At 34.9% G+C, this 17106-nt stretch overlaps 1 protein-coding gene across 1 annotated transcript in view; it reads left to right on the top strand.

Moving 5' to 3' along the window:
- Positions 1–17106, top strand: part of LOC128588339 (bifunctional heparan sulfate N-deacetylase/N-sulfotransferase 4) — a 295881-nt gene that overhangs the window by 187322 nt on the left and 91453 nt on the right. The window contains exons 5-6 of the mRNA XM_053595091.1: positions 9561–9746; positions 12023–12151. Coding sequence (XP_053451066.1) covers positions 9561–9746; positions 12023–12151 — 315 coding nt within the window. The remainder of the gene's footprint in view (positions 1–9560; positions 9747–12022; positions 12152–17106) is intronic.

The raw sequence follows: 17106 nt of genomic DNA, 5'->3' as shown, positions 1-17106 counted from the left end.
CAAAGCCACCCACTCTGTCTCCAGAGTTCAAGTTATAGGATACTGTTTGGAACAATAAAAGTTTTGTTATTTACTTACTATATTCCATGCAGTGAGATAGATCCATGCAGTGATGATAATATGAAAAAGAAAGAATCTCTACACACAAAGGGATAAGGTTCCATTTGTAGGGATATTCAAATGCACTAGAGAAAGTTATTATTATGGGGATAGATATTCACAGAGACTGTGAGAGCCCAATTTTATCTGATCAAATGTCGTCTACAGTGGGAAAACATAATCAGAGAATGTGTCCTGGAGGAAATAATTAATGATTTGTGAATTAATGATATGCGAAGTTAAGTATTGATATGAATCTGAACACAGCAAGTCACCATTGGATGAGTTTATTCTGGTGAATTACATGATTAGGTTGTTATTTTTGAAGGAACACTGATATTAAAAATGCAAATATACAGTGGAGTAGAAAATACCATTTAAAATTATTTTTATATGTCAATGTATATTTAGATATATGAATATATACTCATTTGTCCTATTTTTTAAGATTTTAGGTTATTATTAAATATCTAATTTATATTTAATATGACTTTCATGGGAAATACATTGGATCTATCAACGCTATCTTTTTTTAGCTGTATGTGTATGTGCATGTGTGTATACATTTTGCTCATATTTAAAACAAAAACAAACTGATTTAAGATATTCCTTTTTTCTTTTACAATAGCCATTTTTCTGGAGTAGTCTATTCCTTTCAGTATATTATGAGCTTATTATCCTTTTGATTGTAAACGTCATACTTATTATTATCAAAATCCATGAAAAATCATTCTTGGAAGTACTAGTACTTTATTTAACTCTGAATCTAAGTCCTTTTTTATTATTTTGGGGTATAGAAAAAATTCAACAACAAGATGTCATTGAGCCCAAGTCTTGCTCATTCAACCACATCAAGAGCTTATCACTGACATACAAAAGTAGTAATTCTCCATATTCTATTCTTAGCAAATATTTCTTAGTCATAATTTGTTATATTGAATTAGATGTACCCAATTACTAATAAAAACCTGAGGAAGTTTAAAACTCACATTTCCAGATCAATTTTGAAACTTTTACTCCCATATATACTAAAATCAATGTTACTTGGATGATGCTTTCCTTTTTACTTTTTTTAAAATTTTAGAATAATTAGAGCAAATGTTTTGACTATGTGAATTGTTTTTGTACAGTTTTAGTCAAAATTATAAATGGGCTCATCACCTAGATAGTGTGCATTGTTCATGGAAGGTATTATTCTACCCACCCCACCACCTCCACCCCTGCTTGATTCTCTTGAGTTTACTTCCATATAAGCACATGAGTGTTAATTAATTAGTTCTAATTCAATACTGAGAACTTGTCATATTTGTTTTTTCACCTGTGTGATGTTTCACTTAAAAGAGTGGTCTCTAGTTCCAGCCAGGTTGTTACAAAAGATATTAGCTCATCATTTTTTTTTTTATGGCTAACTACTACTCTATAGGATACACATATCACATTGTATTAATCCACTCATGTATTCAAGAGCATTTGGATTGATTCCACATCTTTGAGATTGTGAATTTTGCTGAAACAAACATTTGATTACAAGTATCTTTTTGATAAAATAACTATTTGTCCACTTGGTAAATACCTGATAGTGAATTTCTGGATCAATTGGTAGGTCTATTTTTTGTTCTTTGAGGTATTTCTATACTGCTTTCTCGAGAGGTTGTACTAGTTTGCAGTCCCATCAACAGTGTAGAAGTGTTCTTTTTCTCCACAACCATGCCAGCATCTGTTGTTTGGGTTTTTTGTTGTTGTTTTTTTTGATAAAAGTTATTCTCATTGAAGTTAAGCAATATCTCACTTGTCCATTTTCTAAACATTGTCCAGCTTTCGTGCATGGAGATTTTTATATATTCAGAGATTATTTTTTGCATTCCCACAGTATCAGATGTAATATCTTATTTCTAATTGAGCTAACAAGTATGCTGTTTTGATTAATTGAGCAAGAAGTCTGTCAATTTTATCTTTTCAGAGAACCAACTTTTGTTTTATTAATCTTCTATATTTCTTTCATTAATGATTTCATCTAGTTCTGCTCTGACCTTGGTTAATTCTTTTCTTCTGCTGGGTTTGGAATTGGTTTGCTCTTCCTTTTCTAATTCCTTGAGAGGATTCATTAGATTGTTGATTTGTGATCTTTTATTTGTTTTATTATTAATTTTTTTGATGTAGGCATTTTAAGGTTATGAATTTTGCTCTTAGAGCTACCTTTGCTGAAACTCAAATTTTTTGATAACTTGCATACTCTTTTTCATTTCGTTTGAAGAATAATATAATTTCCATCTTAATTTCCTCCTTGACCCCATAGTCATTCAGCAGTACATTGTTTAATTTTCATGACTTTATGTAGAATTGACTGTTTCCATTGGAACCAATTTCTGTTTTTATTTTCCGTGGTCTGAGAGGAAACTTTTGCAGAATACAAAATTCTGGACTAGCAGTTGTTCTGCTTAAGAATATTGAAAATGGGGACCTGTTACCTTCTGGATGGTAAAGTTACCACTGAGAAATATACTGTTATCCTGATGGGATTTCCCTTGTAGGTTGATTGTTGCTTATATCTAGCAGCTTGTAGAATTGTCACTTTCATTTTGACTTTGGCCAGTTTGCATATTATGTGTATGGAGATGTCCTGTTTGCTATGAATCTTCCCAGAATGTGATGACCCTCTTGGACCTGATTGTTTGAATATCTGGTAATACTGGGGAACCTTTCTGCAATAATTCCCTCAAACAGATTCAAATAGATTTTCCCTGTTTTTGGCACTTTCTTCTTTTCCCTCAGGAATACTTGACATTTGTATATTTGTTCACTTTGCATAGTACCATATCTCTAAGTAGTTGCTCTTATCATTGTTATTCTCTTTTCTACCTCTTTAAATTATTGAGTTAGTTTGAGAGACTTATCTTCAAGCTCTGAGATTCTTTCTTCTCCTTGGTTAATCTGTTGTTGAAACTTTCTGCTATGTTTTGAAAATTCCTGAAAGACACTTTCATTTCTTGAGTTCCATTATATCCTTCCTTTTGTCAAGTTCTTTAGTGACTTTTTCATTAATTTCTTGAAACATTTTCTGGGCTTCTTTTGATTGGTTTTCAAATTTCTCTTCAATTTCATTCATCTTATTTGTCATCCACATTCTTAATTTCATTTCTGTCATTTCAACAATTTCTTTGTAGTTGGAGTCCACTGCTGTAACTCCATTGTGATCTCTTATGGTATAGGTCTGTTTTGGTTTTTCATGTTGCGGAGATTCTTTTGCTGTTTTCTTCTTATCTGAGACCTCTTCTCAATCTGGGTCTAAGAGGTTTGCAGGACTCCTGATTCTTACTTATAACACTCCTGCTTGATTAGAGTCAGGGAAGGTAAGTTAGATGGTACCCTCCCAACTCTGAAATGTTGAGGTGGCAAAGGAGAGGTATTTTTGCACTAGGAGCTTGTAATGCAGCTGTTCTGATTTATTTTTCTCAACTATAATGCCTTCTGGTCAGGCTTGTGCAGAATGCTGGCTGGATTGCTTACCATATAGTTGTAGAATGTTCAGGTTGGGAGCTGGGTGAAACCTTCTTCTCTGAAGCCGGTCTTGTAGGGATTGCTCTTCCCAGGATCTTCCTACAGAATAATAGCAGCATCCGCATGATTACATGGGTTCCCAGGCTGTGGGTGTTTGCTCAAATCAGGACTCAGCAGACTAGTGACTTGAGGATGGGGTTCCTGGGGAGGCTGTTGGACTTTGGAGCAGCTCTTCTAGCCCTGCTTGGTGGTAGGGGCTCTGGGATTAGGTCTTAGGGTCGAGGTGCAGTGCTAAAGACTTAGGAATGGTGTCTTGAGCCTGTTAGAGTTCTGGAGGTACAGAGGTGAATCCTTGGTCTCTGGCATGAGACCTTCAGAGCTGGGATGGGAAGGATCAAGAAGCAGAACTTCTTAGCAGGACCTCTGAGCCAGAACCAGGGCTGTGCAAACAACTGCTCTGTTCCCACATGGAGGGTGGGGCAAGGCCAAGCAGGCAAGAGGCATCTGGGGTCTGGAGGGCAGAGTCTGGCCAAGCAAGTGATAGACAGGCTGTTTGCAGGAATAAGGACACCATAGATGCCAGGTCAGGTAGGTTGAGGTTGGTTCAACAGGCCCAGGGACCATGGAGTTTTCCATGTTAAAGGAGCACCTAAGACCTGCTAAAGTGAGCACCCAAATCCTTTCAAATCAGACCCTGCCATGCCCCAGTCAATCCCCATGTTCAGGTCTCATTACACTTTAGTGGGAGAGGTGCTTCAAGCCACAAGGTATGGCTCAGGGAAGCCACAAATCAGTCTATACTGTCCCCAGTCATGTGCATACCTGCTACAGTGTACCCAAGAGCTCAGGATAGCATTAGCTACTGCCCCATCTCCATCATAACTGTTGCCTGGTACAGTAGCTCTGTACTGACTCTAAGCAGCTGCCCAGTCCTACGAAGTGAGGTAGGTCTGTGGGGTAGTAGGAGCTGACTAACAGTCAGTTTTCTCTGCCAGCAGAACAAGCATGAAGCTTCAGCATTCTATCCTCCTACTGTACCCAGAGTGTTCTTGGAGCTTGTTTTATATATATATATATATATATATATATATATATCCCCATCACCTTTACTTCCACACTGAGTGTGTCATATTGCTTCTCTGTGATTTCACAATGCCGCTTCAGAGAAGAGTGGTCAGTGTGTAGGCAGCTGCCTGCACCTTTTACTTCTTCCCTTAGGACTATAATGCTGGCAGGCTTTTTCTACTCCACTGATGTTCACGTCAAGGATATCATTTTTTTCCACTATAAAAATGTTAGGAGTTAAAAATTATAATGTATTATTTTCAAAATCAAATACTCTCAGATCAAAACTCAAAAAGAATTAAGATGAATCTATCTAATTGATTTCCACTGTTGTCTCCAGATTTCAAATTTCATCAAGTCAGAGGCCATGTCTACCCAGTGTCCTCCAATGCTTAGCAGAGTGCTTTATCTAAATCATAAACTCATTAATAATTATTTCAAATGTAGTTGAATTGAATAGTTTTGATGTGCATTTGGTATTTATTATTTAAATAGACTATAGTCTCTTATCTATTTCTTATAAAATATCCACAGGGTACCCAAAACATAAGATTTAATAGTCATAGATACACCAGGATAGTATCCAGCTAGACATAGGTGTTTGCCACATATCAATTAGTTTCATTGGAAAAATCTGAGCAGTACTTTACAAAATTCTTATTCTCCTAGAATTTAAACCACCAGACCTCTCACATGAACCTCTTAAACCTTTTATGTTTATTAGAAAGGGGCAAAGACCAACTCTATCAGTCAGGTTTCCAAGCTGGAAACAGAAGCCATTTGAAGTTATTTTAAACATGGAAAATTTTCATTCATTTCAAAAACTTCGGAAGGGCTGATGGAGCAGATTTTGGGCAGTGCTCCTACAGAGATTCATCAGGCGATACAGAACTGGTTCCCTAGGGGAGTAACCATTTCTGAGGCTGCCACTAAAGCTCTGACAAGCAATAAGCCTCTGCTGGTGCCTGTGAATGGCCACCAATTATTGTTGCAGAAAAGCCTCTTGTCTTCACGTTCTCACATCCCAAGAACAGGAGCTAGGAGCTGCGAGAATTTAGCCTCTGGCTCCCTACCACCTTCTAATATTTGTCTTGAGTACTTCTAATTGACTGAATCTCATTTTCATTAAAAATGATAGTTTCACAACTTGAGCAAGAGTGAAACCTGCATCGCTACAAAAAAAAAAAAAAAAGAAAGAAAGAAAAATTAGCTGGATGTAGTAGTGTGTGCTTGTAGTTCCAGGTACAAGGGAGGCTGAGGCAGGAGAATTGCTTGAGCCCAGGGTGGGTAACAGAGTGAAACCATGTGTCGTTAACAATAATAATAATAACTGCAGAGGAGTTTAAAATATTTAATATGTGTATATTTTTGTTTTATGAACTTTCCATAAAAAAAAGCAGACAGTAGGGCGGCGCCTGTGGCTCAGTCAGTAAGGCGCCTGCCCCATATACCGAGGGTGGCGGGTTCAAACCCAGCCCCGGCCAAACTGCAACCAAAAAATAGCCGGGCGTTGTGGCAGGCGCCTGTAGTCCCAGCTGCTCGGGAGGCTGAGGCAAGAGAATTGCTTAAGCCCATGAGTTGGAGGTTGCCGTGAGCTGTGTGAGGCCACGACACTCTACCGAGGACCACAAAGTGAGACTCTGTCTCTACAAAAAAAAAAAAAAAAAAAAGCAGACAGTAATTCAAGTTCAGAAATATATATATATGTATATATACAGTCAATTCCCATTGTAAGTCAAGTACTTTCAGTACTTGTGGGGAGAGAAGGAGTCACAGTAGAATCAACCTAGTGGAAAAGCAGAAGTAAAGGCTATGACTTTAGAGTATGTCGGTACAATTCTAGCTCTGGCATTGTGAACACAGAGAAGTCATATGCCTTCACTAAGCCTCTTTTTTCATATTTTATGAATAATATCCAATCCTCCTCACACGATTGATATGAGGATCACATTAGACATTAGACATAAATATAAAAATACATCATAAATATTGAGTACTAAGCAATTACAAGAAGATATATATTCAGTAGAAATTATCAAAGAAAACCTAAATGATATCATTTCATTTGCTTTTAGAACTCAAGTGCTAAATGCATTTTATTTCATTCTAATTTTTAAGAAAACAGTGGCCCTTTTCATATAGTCTATAAATTACCACAGTATCTCACTTCCCAACCAACTGGAATTTAAAGTAACTAAAGAAATTAAGTCAAGTCAAATTGCCCCGTAAACCTTTGTGGAGGTGTGTCATATTATACATATAATATGGTGGAATTCCAACATCCCCTAGGACACACTGTTCTAAAAAAATAATAAAAGCCATATTTGAATTTATTTATTTTCTGTCATTTATGTGTATTTTTATAGAATTTTAATTGTACCTGATACTTACATTGGAACATCTTGCAAATTTTGTCATTTTTATGGTCTTGTGTAAATATGCTGCTTAGTTCATATTTTTCTAGACCAAGGCACTGTGCAGTGAGTTTTAAGCACCACACAGCAAAGAAAGTTTCTAGTTCAGCCCTTGGATAAGAGGAAAGGAGTTACTAGGGAATTACTTTTCATTTTGCATTATCATTTACATCGAAAAAGCATGAACTCCTAATTATCCAGTGTGGTTTACTATTTTGATTGAGCTATAAATACCAGTGTGATATGATGACCTTATGTACAACATAATCGAGCCCCCAGAAATCAATAAATATAATGAAATCTTTTTACTGCCCCTTCCTTCCTACTCACCAAATCAATTGCTTTTTTCCCTTCTGGTTTTTATGAAAGTTCTACAATTCATTTTACTATCTGTCAAAAGCGAAATTTTTTTTCCTGATCAGAGATAGTTGTTTGACATTTCAATTTTTTCACTGATTTTATTTTTTATCTATTTGTTTCTAGGACACTTACTTGTCTAGTGGACTAGGCCCCTTATTTGGAATAAAATACTATAGAGCCATTGAAAATGAGGACTAACACAGGGATTAGTAAAGACTGTTCAGATTTGCATACTGTTGATTTTGTCATTTTCAAAGTATGGAATGAGACTTATCAACCTTATTATAAATTACTTGACAGAGGAAAAAAAAGTCTTTGTTTCCTTTTCCTATAAATCAAGGTTACCTCTGTAGGCAATAGAAAGGTGATGCTGTTTAGTAGACAGAGGGGTTTAAACACCTTTGACCCTAGATTTCTCTTAGGAGGCCAGTCTCCATATCACACTCAGTGCATCCACAGCTTGCAGTATCTTGGCTACTGGGTAATTGTTCATCTTCAGAACATTTTTGTGACCATTCCCTGGGCAGCATGGACCAACCCAGAGAGTAAAGCTTTTTTCCCCCAGTACACTTATCCTTGTGATTTGTCATGATAATAGCTGTTGTTTGCCCCTTGTTGATATTTTCTAAGTACTTTTATTGCTGGAATTTTCCAACATTGCCTTGTATTGAAAATACAAGCTTTGGGGGAAAGTATTTTTCTTCTGCATACACCAAGAAATGAGTTTTCTATGGTGCCTAGCAAAAGACTCCAGCTCATTTTACAATATCGATTTCATAATTCAGTCTTTCTACAGAGTCATTTATTGTAATAGATGCTGGAGAACACAGTAGTCTTGGTGAAAGAGAGGTGAATTTGACTATACAATGGAGGTCATTACATAAAAGGAAGAATGATGAGGACCAGTGAAATATTTAGGGTCCCTCTTCTGAGCTGAGCACGTTGTATGACACAGACATTGTAGATGTGTGATCCATTTACTGCTTCCCTATTATGCCAGGCTGAATTCTTTTTCTATGCTGTGTACCAGGTAATAGAAAATATAAATGGCGATTGTCAAATCAACACTTTTGTGTTCTGTTTATTGATTCAATCAGCTCCATATATGACTGTACATTGTCGTTTATAACCTCAATTGATGATATTCAATCCTACAAGGAGTCTTTGTAAAGCAGATAAGCGTTTAAAGGCAGAGATATAAAGAAGCAGAAATTAAAGCACTGTGGATCTATTTCATGTACCTCACAATATAATACCATTCATTGACTTTTTTATATTTCTGTTTCAAATTTATACCTTTCTTTCCTTTAGAGTTGACAGTTTACCCAAGGTAAACATCTTATAGTAAAGTGTAGGTTTTATAAAAAGAAATTGAGTTGCTGAAGTTCAAAACCAGGAGAAGAATTTTAACCTTTGTCTTCCCTTTACTCTCACTGGATCTTATATAGCATTAATTTCTGTTTTTTCCTGACAACTAATCTAGTTACCCATCTACACCTAATCTTCACTATGTAAATAGTTTTCTAATTCATAGATTAATTTTCTCCCTATGTATATTTCATTTTAACATGTCACTAGATTTTTTTCTCTTAAAATTTGGAACAGATCTTAGTCCATGCTCCGAGAGCTTCCTTATCTACACTTCTCAAGTAGAATTAACTCCAAATTCTTCAATTTAACTGTAAAAGGTAATCACTTTATCATTTATACTTACACTTCTGGTTTTCTTCAGCACCACAGACAAATACACACACACTCTCGCACACACCATGTGCTCTTTCATTCTCTGTCTTTGGGCACTTGCTCAAATGACACCTTTTTAATTTTCTCCATATCTATCTGAGGAAGGGCCAAGTTCACTTCCTATCTTCCCCCCAAACTTTCGGTGTTCAAAATTCAGAATTAATTTCACCCACACACCACATGCTCAAAGTAATCACTATATATATTCTACTATCAGAGTGCCATAAGATTATGAGCTGCTGAAAGATTAAAAACTTCACTGCTAGTTTTTTTCCCCTCATACTTAGCCTAGAATTCAGTGTATTCTAAATAGATATTTGTAGGAACTATTCGAGTGAATTGGCTGCACTCCATCATGGTGTTGTTTTTGCTTTCTTTCAGGAACATGGAATTCCGATCAACATGGGCTATGCTGTGGCCCCACACCACTCAGGGGTCTACCCGGTTCATATACAGCTGTATGCAGCTTGGAAGAAGGTCTGGGGTATCCAGGTCACCAGCACTGAAGAGTATCCACATTTGAAACCTGCACGGTACAGAAAGGGCTTCATTCATAACGGCATCATGGTGAGTGCGTATGGCTGCTTTGTGTGGAATGAAGACAGAGTGCGAGGACCACCAGGGGGTGTCAGATCCTCATTCTACCTGACTATCAGAATCCCCGGTATGGCGTGGTGGTGACTGGCCACCCTGAATACACTGTTGGGCTATAGGCTTCCTTCCTCAGCTGTGGAGTGGCTTTGGCAAGTCCAAGAAGAGCTGAAACTAATGAAAATGAGTTTTGTACACATTATCCATTGCAGTCTCAGACTGAAATCTTATTTCTCAGTATATAGAGGGTGCCCCAAAATGTATATACATTTTAAGAAAGGGAAAAATTAAATTACAAGTGTAACATTTGATATATACTGATAATAAAAGATGAATACAAGTTATGTCTGAGCACCTCTTGTAATTGCTGAAGTAAAATGTCACTTGAAATTTTAATACAGTTTTTCTCTACCTTAAAATGTGTATACATTTTTGGCACTCTGCATACATTTGGGTCAGTGGTTTTACTGAGTGTTTTACAGGCAGAGTTAGCTTCCGTGGATCAAGAAAACCCCTCCTAAATGGCTATACTATTAATAGAGAAAATGAAATAAATAACATCTGAGAATTAAATTTATCTATTCTGGTTATTTTGGCTTTCAGGCACTCAAGTATCAGGATACTCTCTTTGATTTATTTCCTACATATATCAAAAGGAGGCATACATATTTTCTTTTCGGATATATTAATTTAAAAAATAATAATACAAATGGGCGGCGCCTGTGGCTCAATGAGTAGGGCGCCGGCCCCATATGCCGAGGGTGGCGGGTTCAAACCCAGCCCCGGCCAAACTGCAACAAAAAAAATAGCCGGGCGTTGTGGCGGGCGCCTGTAGTCCCAGCTGCTCGGGAGGCTGAGGGAAGAGAATCACGTAAGCCCAAGAGTTAGAGGTTGCTGTGAGCTGTGTGACGCCACGGCACTCTACTGAGGGCGGTACAGTGAGACTCTGTCTCTACAAAAAAAAAAAATAATAATAAATAATAATAATGCAATGTATGAATGATGTATTAAATCCTATAAATGAGAATAAACAAAATGGATCCTAGATGAGAATTTATAATCATTTATTGAAATAAAAAATTATATTTTACACTTTGAGATAGAATAGTTTATTTTCAAATGCTCATTTTTACTTCCAATGATTTAAATCACGTTGAGACCAATAGTTTGTATACTGTTCTTTCTCCTTTAAATATTTATGCCTTACCAATCTATCATTCATACTGCTGTTAGAATTATCTGCCTGTTTATCTAATCAGTGTCTACAACTAAATAAAATGTGCACATGCCTAACCAGAGCAAGGACTCGGTGTTCATTAATCATAAAACTTTATTTTATTAAAGTTGGTACCTAGAGAAGCCTCAGATTTAAACGAAGCCATTGGTAATGCAAATAGTGGCATTGAGGTCCACTTCTAGAAATCTAGAAGGTATGAATAGCATTACTTATATAATTTCAAATCAAAGTAGAAGTACCAAAATTTCTTATTAAATTGCATGATTATCAAATAGCAATATCACATGAATTCATTGACCTCAAATTTCATATAAACTATAATGGCAATTAAGCAAAGAATTCAAAAAATTATAGCTTCCCTGTACAATCAGATGCATTTTCCTACTAGGTTATAAGTCACTTATTATTTAAAATAAGGTTTTGAAATAATATTACTTAATTGCTTTCTCTGCTAGACATTCGAACTTATAAAAGAAATAATCAGAAAATACACTAGAATCAAGCATTAGATAATTTGCTCCTACTGTGATAAAATTTAAACTCATAGTAAACACAGAACTAATGTAAAATGGGTAATGAAAACTTGATAAACTTGATGGCGGACACTGAATCCCAGAACTTGAGTACATGCACAACACCAGGTGGTATTCCAGCAGAGAGATGGCATAACAGCAGGAAAAAGACCTTGAAGAATCTCCATTCTTCAATGTAATTTACCCTAAGAAGGCCTCATGTATTTGTTTTTGCCAATCCTTTAATATAACTCAAGTGTGGGGTTAGATTCATGGAACTCAGCACAAATTGTTTAAATTATTATGCTCTATATCTTTGATTTGGCAACTTCCTTAATACTTACATAATTATAACAATATTAGCTGTTGTTTTCAGTAAGATTTTGACCTTAACAACCAAAGAATTACAACAGGAAATGATCATTTCCAGACTCTGATGTCATGAAACTGGTGAAATTCTTAACTAAATCATGTCAATGTGCTATTTTTCCCCCTTTTCTCAGGTCCTCCCTCGACAGACCTGTGGTTTATTCACCCACACTATTTTCTACAAAGAGTATCCAGGAGGACCCCAAGAATTGGATAAAAGTATCAGAGGAGGTGAACTTTTCCTCACAATTCTTCTAAACCCAGTATGTATTCTATTTATGCATCCAATAAAATCAGTTTTTTCAAATGTGTTTTTTAAACAACTAAATCATCTTTATTTTCTTTATTAACAGCACATCTTTTAAATCTATATTTCAGATCTTTTTCTTGATAAAATATGATGTGGGGAGAACTTACCATTTTGGCAGATCTGATTAGAAAGTTGTAGTTTTTACTTTGCAATGTGGCTGATGAAAACATCATTTCTACCTGTAAAAGACATGTCTTTCGTTGTTATTTTCTTCAAGCTAGTATTTTTCTTTCCCTCCATTTTATTAAGGGATAATTAACAAATAAAAAATGTATGTATTTATGGTGTACAACCTGATGTTTTGATATATTTACACATGGTAAAATAAGTTAGTTAACATATTTATCACTTCACATCCTTCTCATTTTCTTGTGGCAACATCTACTCCTTAAGTGGTAATAACTCTCTCTTATTAACCGTAGTTACCATGCTGTGCAATGGACCTCCAGAACCTATTCATACATCCAACTGAAACTTTGTGCCCTTTGACCAATTTTTCTCCCAGGCCCTGGTAATGATCACTCTACTCTCTGTTTCAGTGAGTTCATCCTTTTCAGATTCCACAGATAAGTGAGGTCAGGAAGTATTTGTCTTTTTGTGCCTGCCTTGTTTCACTTAGCATAATGTCCTCAGGGTTTATCTATGTTGTCACAAATGACAAAATTTCCTTCTTTTTAAAGGCTGAATAGTATTCCACTACATGTATGTACCACATATTTTTATGTGTCCAATGGACACTTATGTTGTGTATCTTGGCTGTTTTTAATAATGCTACAATGAGTAAGGGTTTAGAAGTATTTCTTGGGCATACTAATTTAAATTCCTTAGAAAAATACCCAGTAGAGGGATTGCTGAGTCATATGGCAGTTCTATTTTTAATTTTTTAAGAAATCTCCACAGTGTTTTCCATAATGATTATAGTAATTTACTTTCACAACAATAGTGTAGAAGAATTCCATTTTCCCCATCCTAACCAACACTTATTATCTTTTGTCTTTTTATATTGGCCATTTAAATAGGTGTGAAATTTAAGGGTTTTTTTTATTTTCTATTGTATTTTCTCATTGTGATTTTAATTTGCAATTAATTTACCTCAATTTGTAAAGTAATTTTAGTGTCTTTTTTCCTATATCTGTTCCTTATTTGTATGTCTTGCTTTGAGAAATGTCTTTTTAGGGCTTTTGCTTATTTTTTATTAGGTAATTTTCTTACTATTGAGTTGTTTAAATTCCTTATTTGCTTTGGTTATTAAACCTTTTGCAAATGTATGGTTCGCAAGTGTTTACTCCGGTTCCACAGAATGTCTCCTAATTCTATTGATTGTTTTCTTTTCTATGAAGAAGAATTTTAACTTGATGAAATTCTATTTGTCTATTTTTGCTTTTGTTGCCTATGCTTTAGGGTTTTTATATAAAAAAAAAAAAAATCAATGCCCAAACCAACATCAGTTTTTTGCCTGTTTCCTTCTAGTAGTCTTATAGTTTCACGTCTTATATGTAAGCATTTAATTCATTTTAAGTTGAAGTTTTAATATAGTGAGAAGTAAAGGTTCCATTTGGTCTCCTGCATGTGGATATCCAGTTATCCCAACACCTATTTATAAGAGAGACTGTGCTTTCCTCAATTTGTGTTCTTGCAACTTTTGTCAACGATCAGTTAACTGCAGATGTATAAATTTATTTCTGAGACTTCTACTCTGTGCCATTGGTCTACATTTCCACCTTTCCACATCAGTACCATGCTGTTTTGATAAGTATAACTTTGTAATATATTTCAATGCCAGGTAATGTGATACCTCCAGGTTTGTTCTCATTGCTCAAGTTTGCTTGAGCTATTCTGGGGGGCGTCCATACAGATTTTAAAACTGTTTTTTTTTTTTTTTTCTATTTCTGTAAAACATATCGTTGAAATTCTGATAGTGATTGCACTGCATTTGTAGATCCTTCTGGGTTGTGTGGATATTTTTAACAATATTAATTCTTCCAATCGACAAACACAGAATGTCTTTTCATTTATTTGTATCTTTTTCAAGTTTGTTCATCAGTGCTTTATACTTTTCAGTACATAGGTCTTTAAGATCCTTAGTCAAATTTACTTATACTAAAATATTTTTAGACTATTATAAATAAGATTGTTTCCTTGATTTCTTTTTTCAGATAAATAGTTGGTAGTATACAGAAACACTAGTGGTTTTTGTGTGTTGTTTTCTGTCCTAAAACTTTACTGAATTTATTTTTTAATTCTATTTTTTCACAGAATATTTTGAGTTGTCTATAGAAATTATCATGTCATCTGCAAACAGGGGCAATAAATGTATTCCCTTCTAATTTGGATGCTTTTTATTTCTTTCTTTTGCTTCATTGCTCTGTATTGAACTTTTATACTCAACAGATATGAGAGCAAGCATTATTATCTTGCTAATAATCTTAAAGGAAAACATTTCAGCATTCACTGAGTACAATGGTAACTGTAGGGTTGTTGTATGTGGACATTGTCGTGTTGAGGTACATTATTTTTACATCTAATTTGATGAGTTTTTGTCATAAAAGAATATATTAAATTTTGTCAAATGCTTTTTTTTGCACATCTTTTTTATGATTTTTTCATTTTGTTAATGTGGTATATAACATTTATCAAGTGGCAAAAGTTGAGCCATTCTTGCATCCCAGAGATAAATCCCACTTAATAATAGTACATGGTCCTTTTCATTTGCTGTTGAATTCATCTTGCTAGTAATTTTGTTGAAATTTTTTGCATGTTCCTTAGAGGTATTGGCTTTAAAATTTTTTTCTTTTCTTTTCTTTTTTTCTTTTATTGAAGAGATCTTATCTGGCTTTTGGGTCATGGTAATGCCATGTAAAATGAGCTTGGAAGTTTTCCCTCCTCTTCAAATTTTTGGAAGAGTTTAAGGAGAATCAGTGTTAACTCTTCTTAAAATGCTTGGTAAAATTCACCAGTGAAGCTAACTCCTGAGCTGTTCTTTGCTGGTAGATATTTCACCACTCATTTATTCTCCTTACTCATTATTGGTCTGTTCAGATTTTTTGCATCTCCATGCTTCCGTCTTTGTCTACTTTTTCCAGGTTACCCAGCTTGCTGGTGTGTAATTGTTTGGAGCAGTCTCTTATGTCCTTTGCTCTTCTGTGGTATAGGTTGGAATGTGTTCTCTTTCATTTCCTACTCTGTCTTCCCTCTTTTCTCTTGGTCTAGCTAAACACTTGTTAATTTTGTTTATCTTTTCATAAACCAACTTAGTTTCATTGATCTTTTCTAATACTTTTCTAATCTCCATTTCATTCATTTTTGCTGTACTATTGTTTCCCTTTGTTCTGTAGATTTTGGGTTTATTTTGTCCTTTTTTCTCTATTTCCTTTAGGCGTAAAATTAGGTTGTTTAGTTGAGATCTCTCTTCTTTTCCTAACATAGGCATTTAGTGCTATAAACTCCCCTCTTGGAACTGCTTCACAACCCCTTGACAAGATTAGTTGGTAAATTCTAGCTCCACTAAAGAGAAATTAAATTACATCTTCAAATTATTCAATTCCCTTACTAGAATCAGTCAAGAAAAATTCCTATTTGTTATGTAGTATGTGTTGCATATAACAATCAAATGTAATATAACTTCTCAATGTTGGTTTTCATTCTTGAATTGTAGTAAGGACATAATAATACATGGTTCTTCGGCCAAAGGTTAAAATTCATAATTTCATCAGCAGTGCGGATTCTGACCATAAACTGAGTTTGCTTCTGGCTTAAGACATCAGTAGGCATATATACTTCAGTCTTTAAAAATGGTAAAAATGGAAAGCTGCAATGAAAATATATACCTATATGTTATCTTTGTAGATTTGAGTGATCTGAGCCTATTTTTAAAATATCCACTAATTTTATTTTGAATCTAAGATGAAGAATTTGATTTAAAAAAATGTCTTTTCATCTTTTAAAAAATTTGTTAATTTTTCTATAAATGTATGTATAAAAGTTATGAGACTATGGGAATATATTATTTAAATTCTGTTGGGATTATTTCAGTTTTCTGATTTTTCTCCCATAATGATTCCATTTGTGAGGTCTTAGGGAGGCATATCTACACTTATGTTCCAGGGCACACAGAAATATGAAATAGTGGGTCTTATGCTATGTCACCTTGTTTAATGCAAGAAATTTTCGTATTTTAGAAAAAGATGTATGCTTTAAATAAAACTATAGTTCAATTGTGTGTGGTGAAGCTCCAGGTATGTTTAAAATGAATTATATTAGATATTTATTATATTCCACTTGGAATTCTTGAAGAATTAAATAAAAGCTACACTGTACATATATGAAAACCAAAACTTGTAAATTGGATTGAAGAGTAGGGAAGTGAGTGCAAAAGTGCTTTATCAGAGTATGAGTAATTTAAAAATTTTTCCCTTAGGCAGGTGTGATGGCTTACACTTGGATCCTAGCCCCCTGGGAGGCCAAGTCAAGTGGATTATTTGAATTCAGTAGTTAGAGACTATCCAGCACAAGAGCAAGACTTCATCTCTAAAATAGTCCAGGGTTGTGGTGGAAGCCTATAGTCCCAACTACTCGGGAGGCTGAGCAAGAGCATCGCTTGAGCCCAAGAGTTTGAGGTTACTGTGAGCTATGACAACATGGCACTCTACCCAGGACGACAAAGTGAGACTCTGTCTCAAAAAATAAAAAAATAAAAAAATCTTCCCCTTAAACCCATATTATTAAAAATCAAAACAAACCAACCAGATGTAACTTGACAGTAAACTTGGAACAGAAACTTAGATGCTCTATGATCGTTAGAAAGAAATTTCAACTTTCAAAGATGTATGAGCTGCAATGTGGTATGTTAAGTTCCTTTTCCTTGAAGCTGTCTAATAACATATTATAGAATCTATGACTGATTCTCTT

This window comes from Nycticebus coucang, chromosome 1 (assembly GCF_027406575.1).
Source record: "Nycticebus coucang isolate mNycCou1 chromosome 1, mNycCou1.pri, whole genome shotgun sequence".
Lineage (NCBI taxonomy): Eukaryota > Metazoa > Chordata > Mammalia > Primates > Lorisidae > Nycticebus > Nycticebus coucang.
The sequence above is the reverse complement of the archived record's forward strand: the minus strand, read 5'-3'. Positions and strand labels throughout refer to the sequence as shown.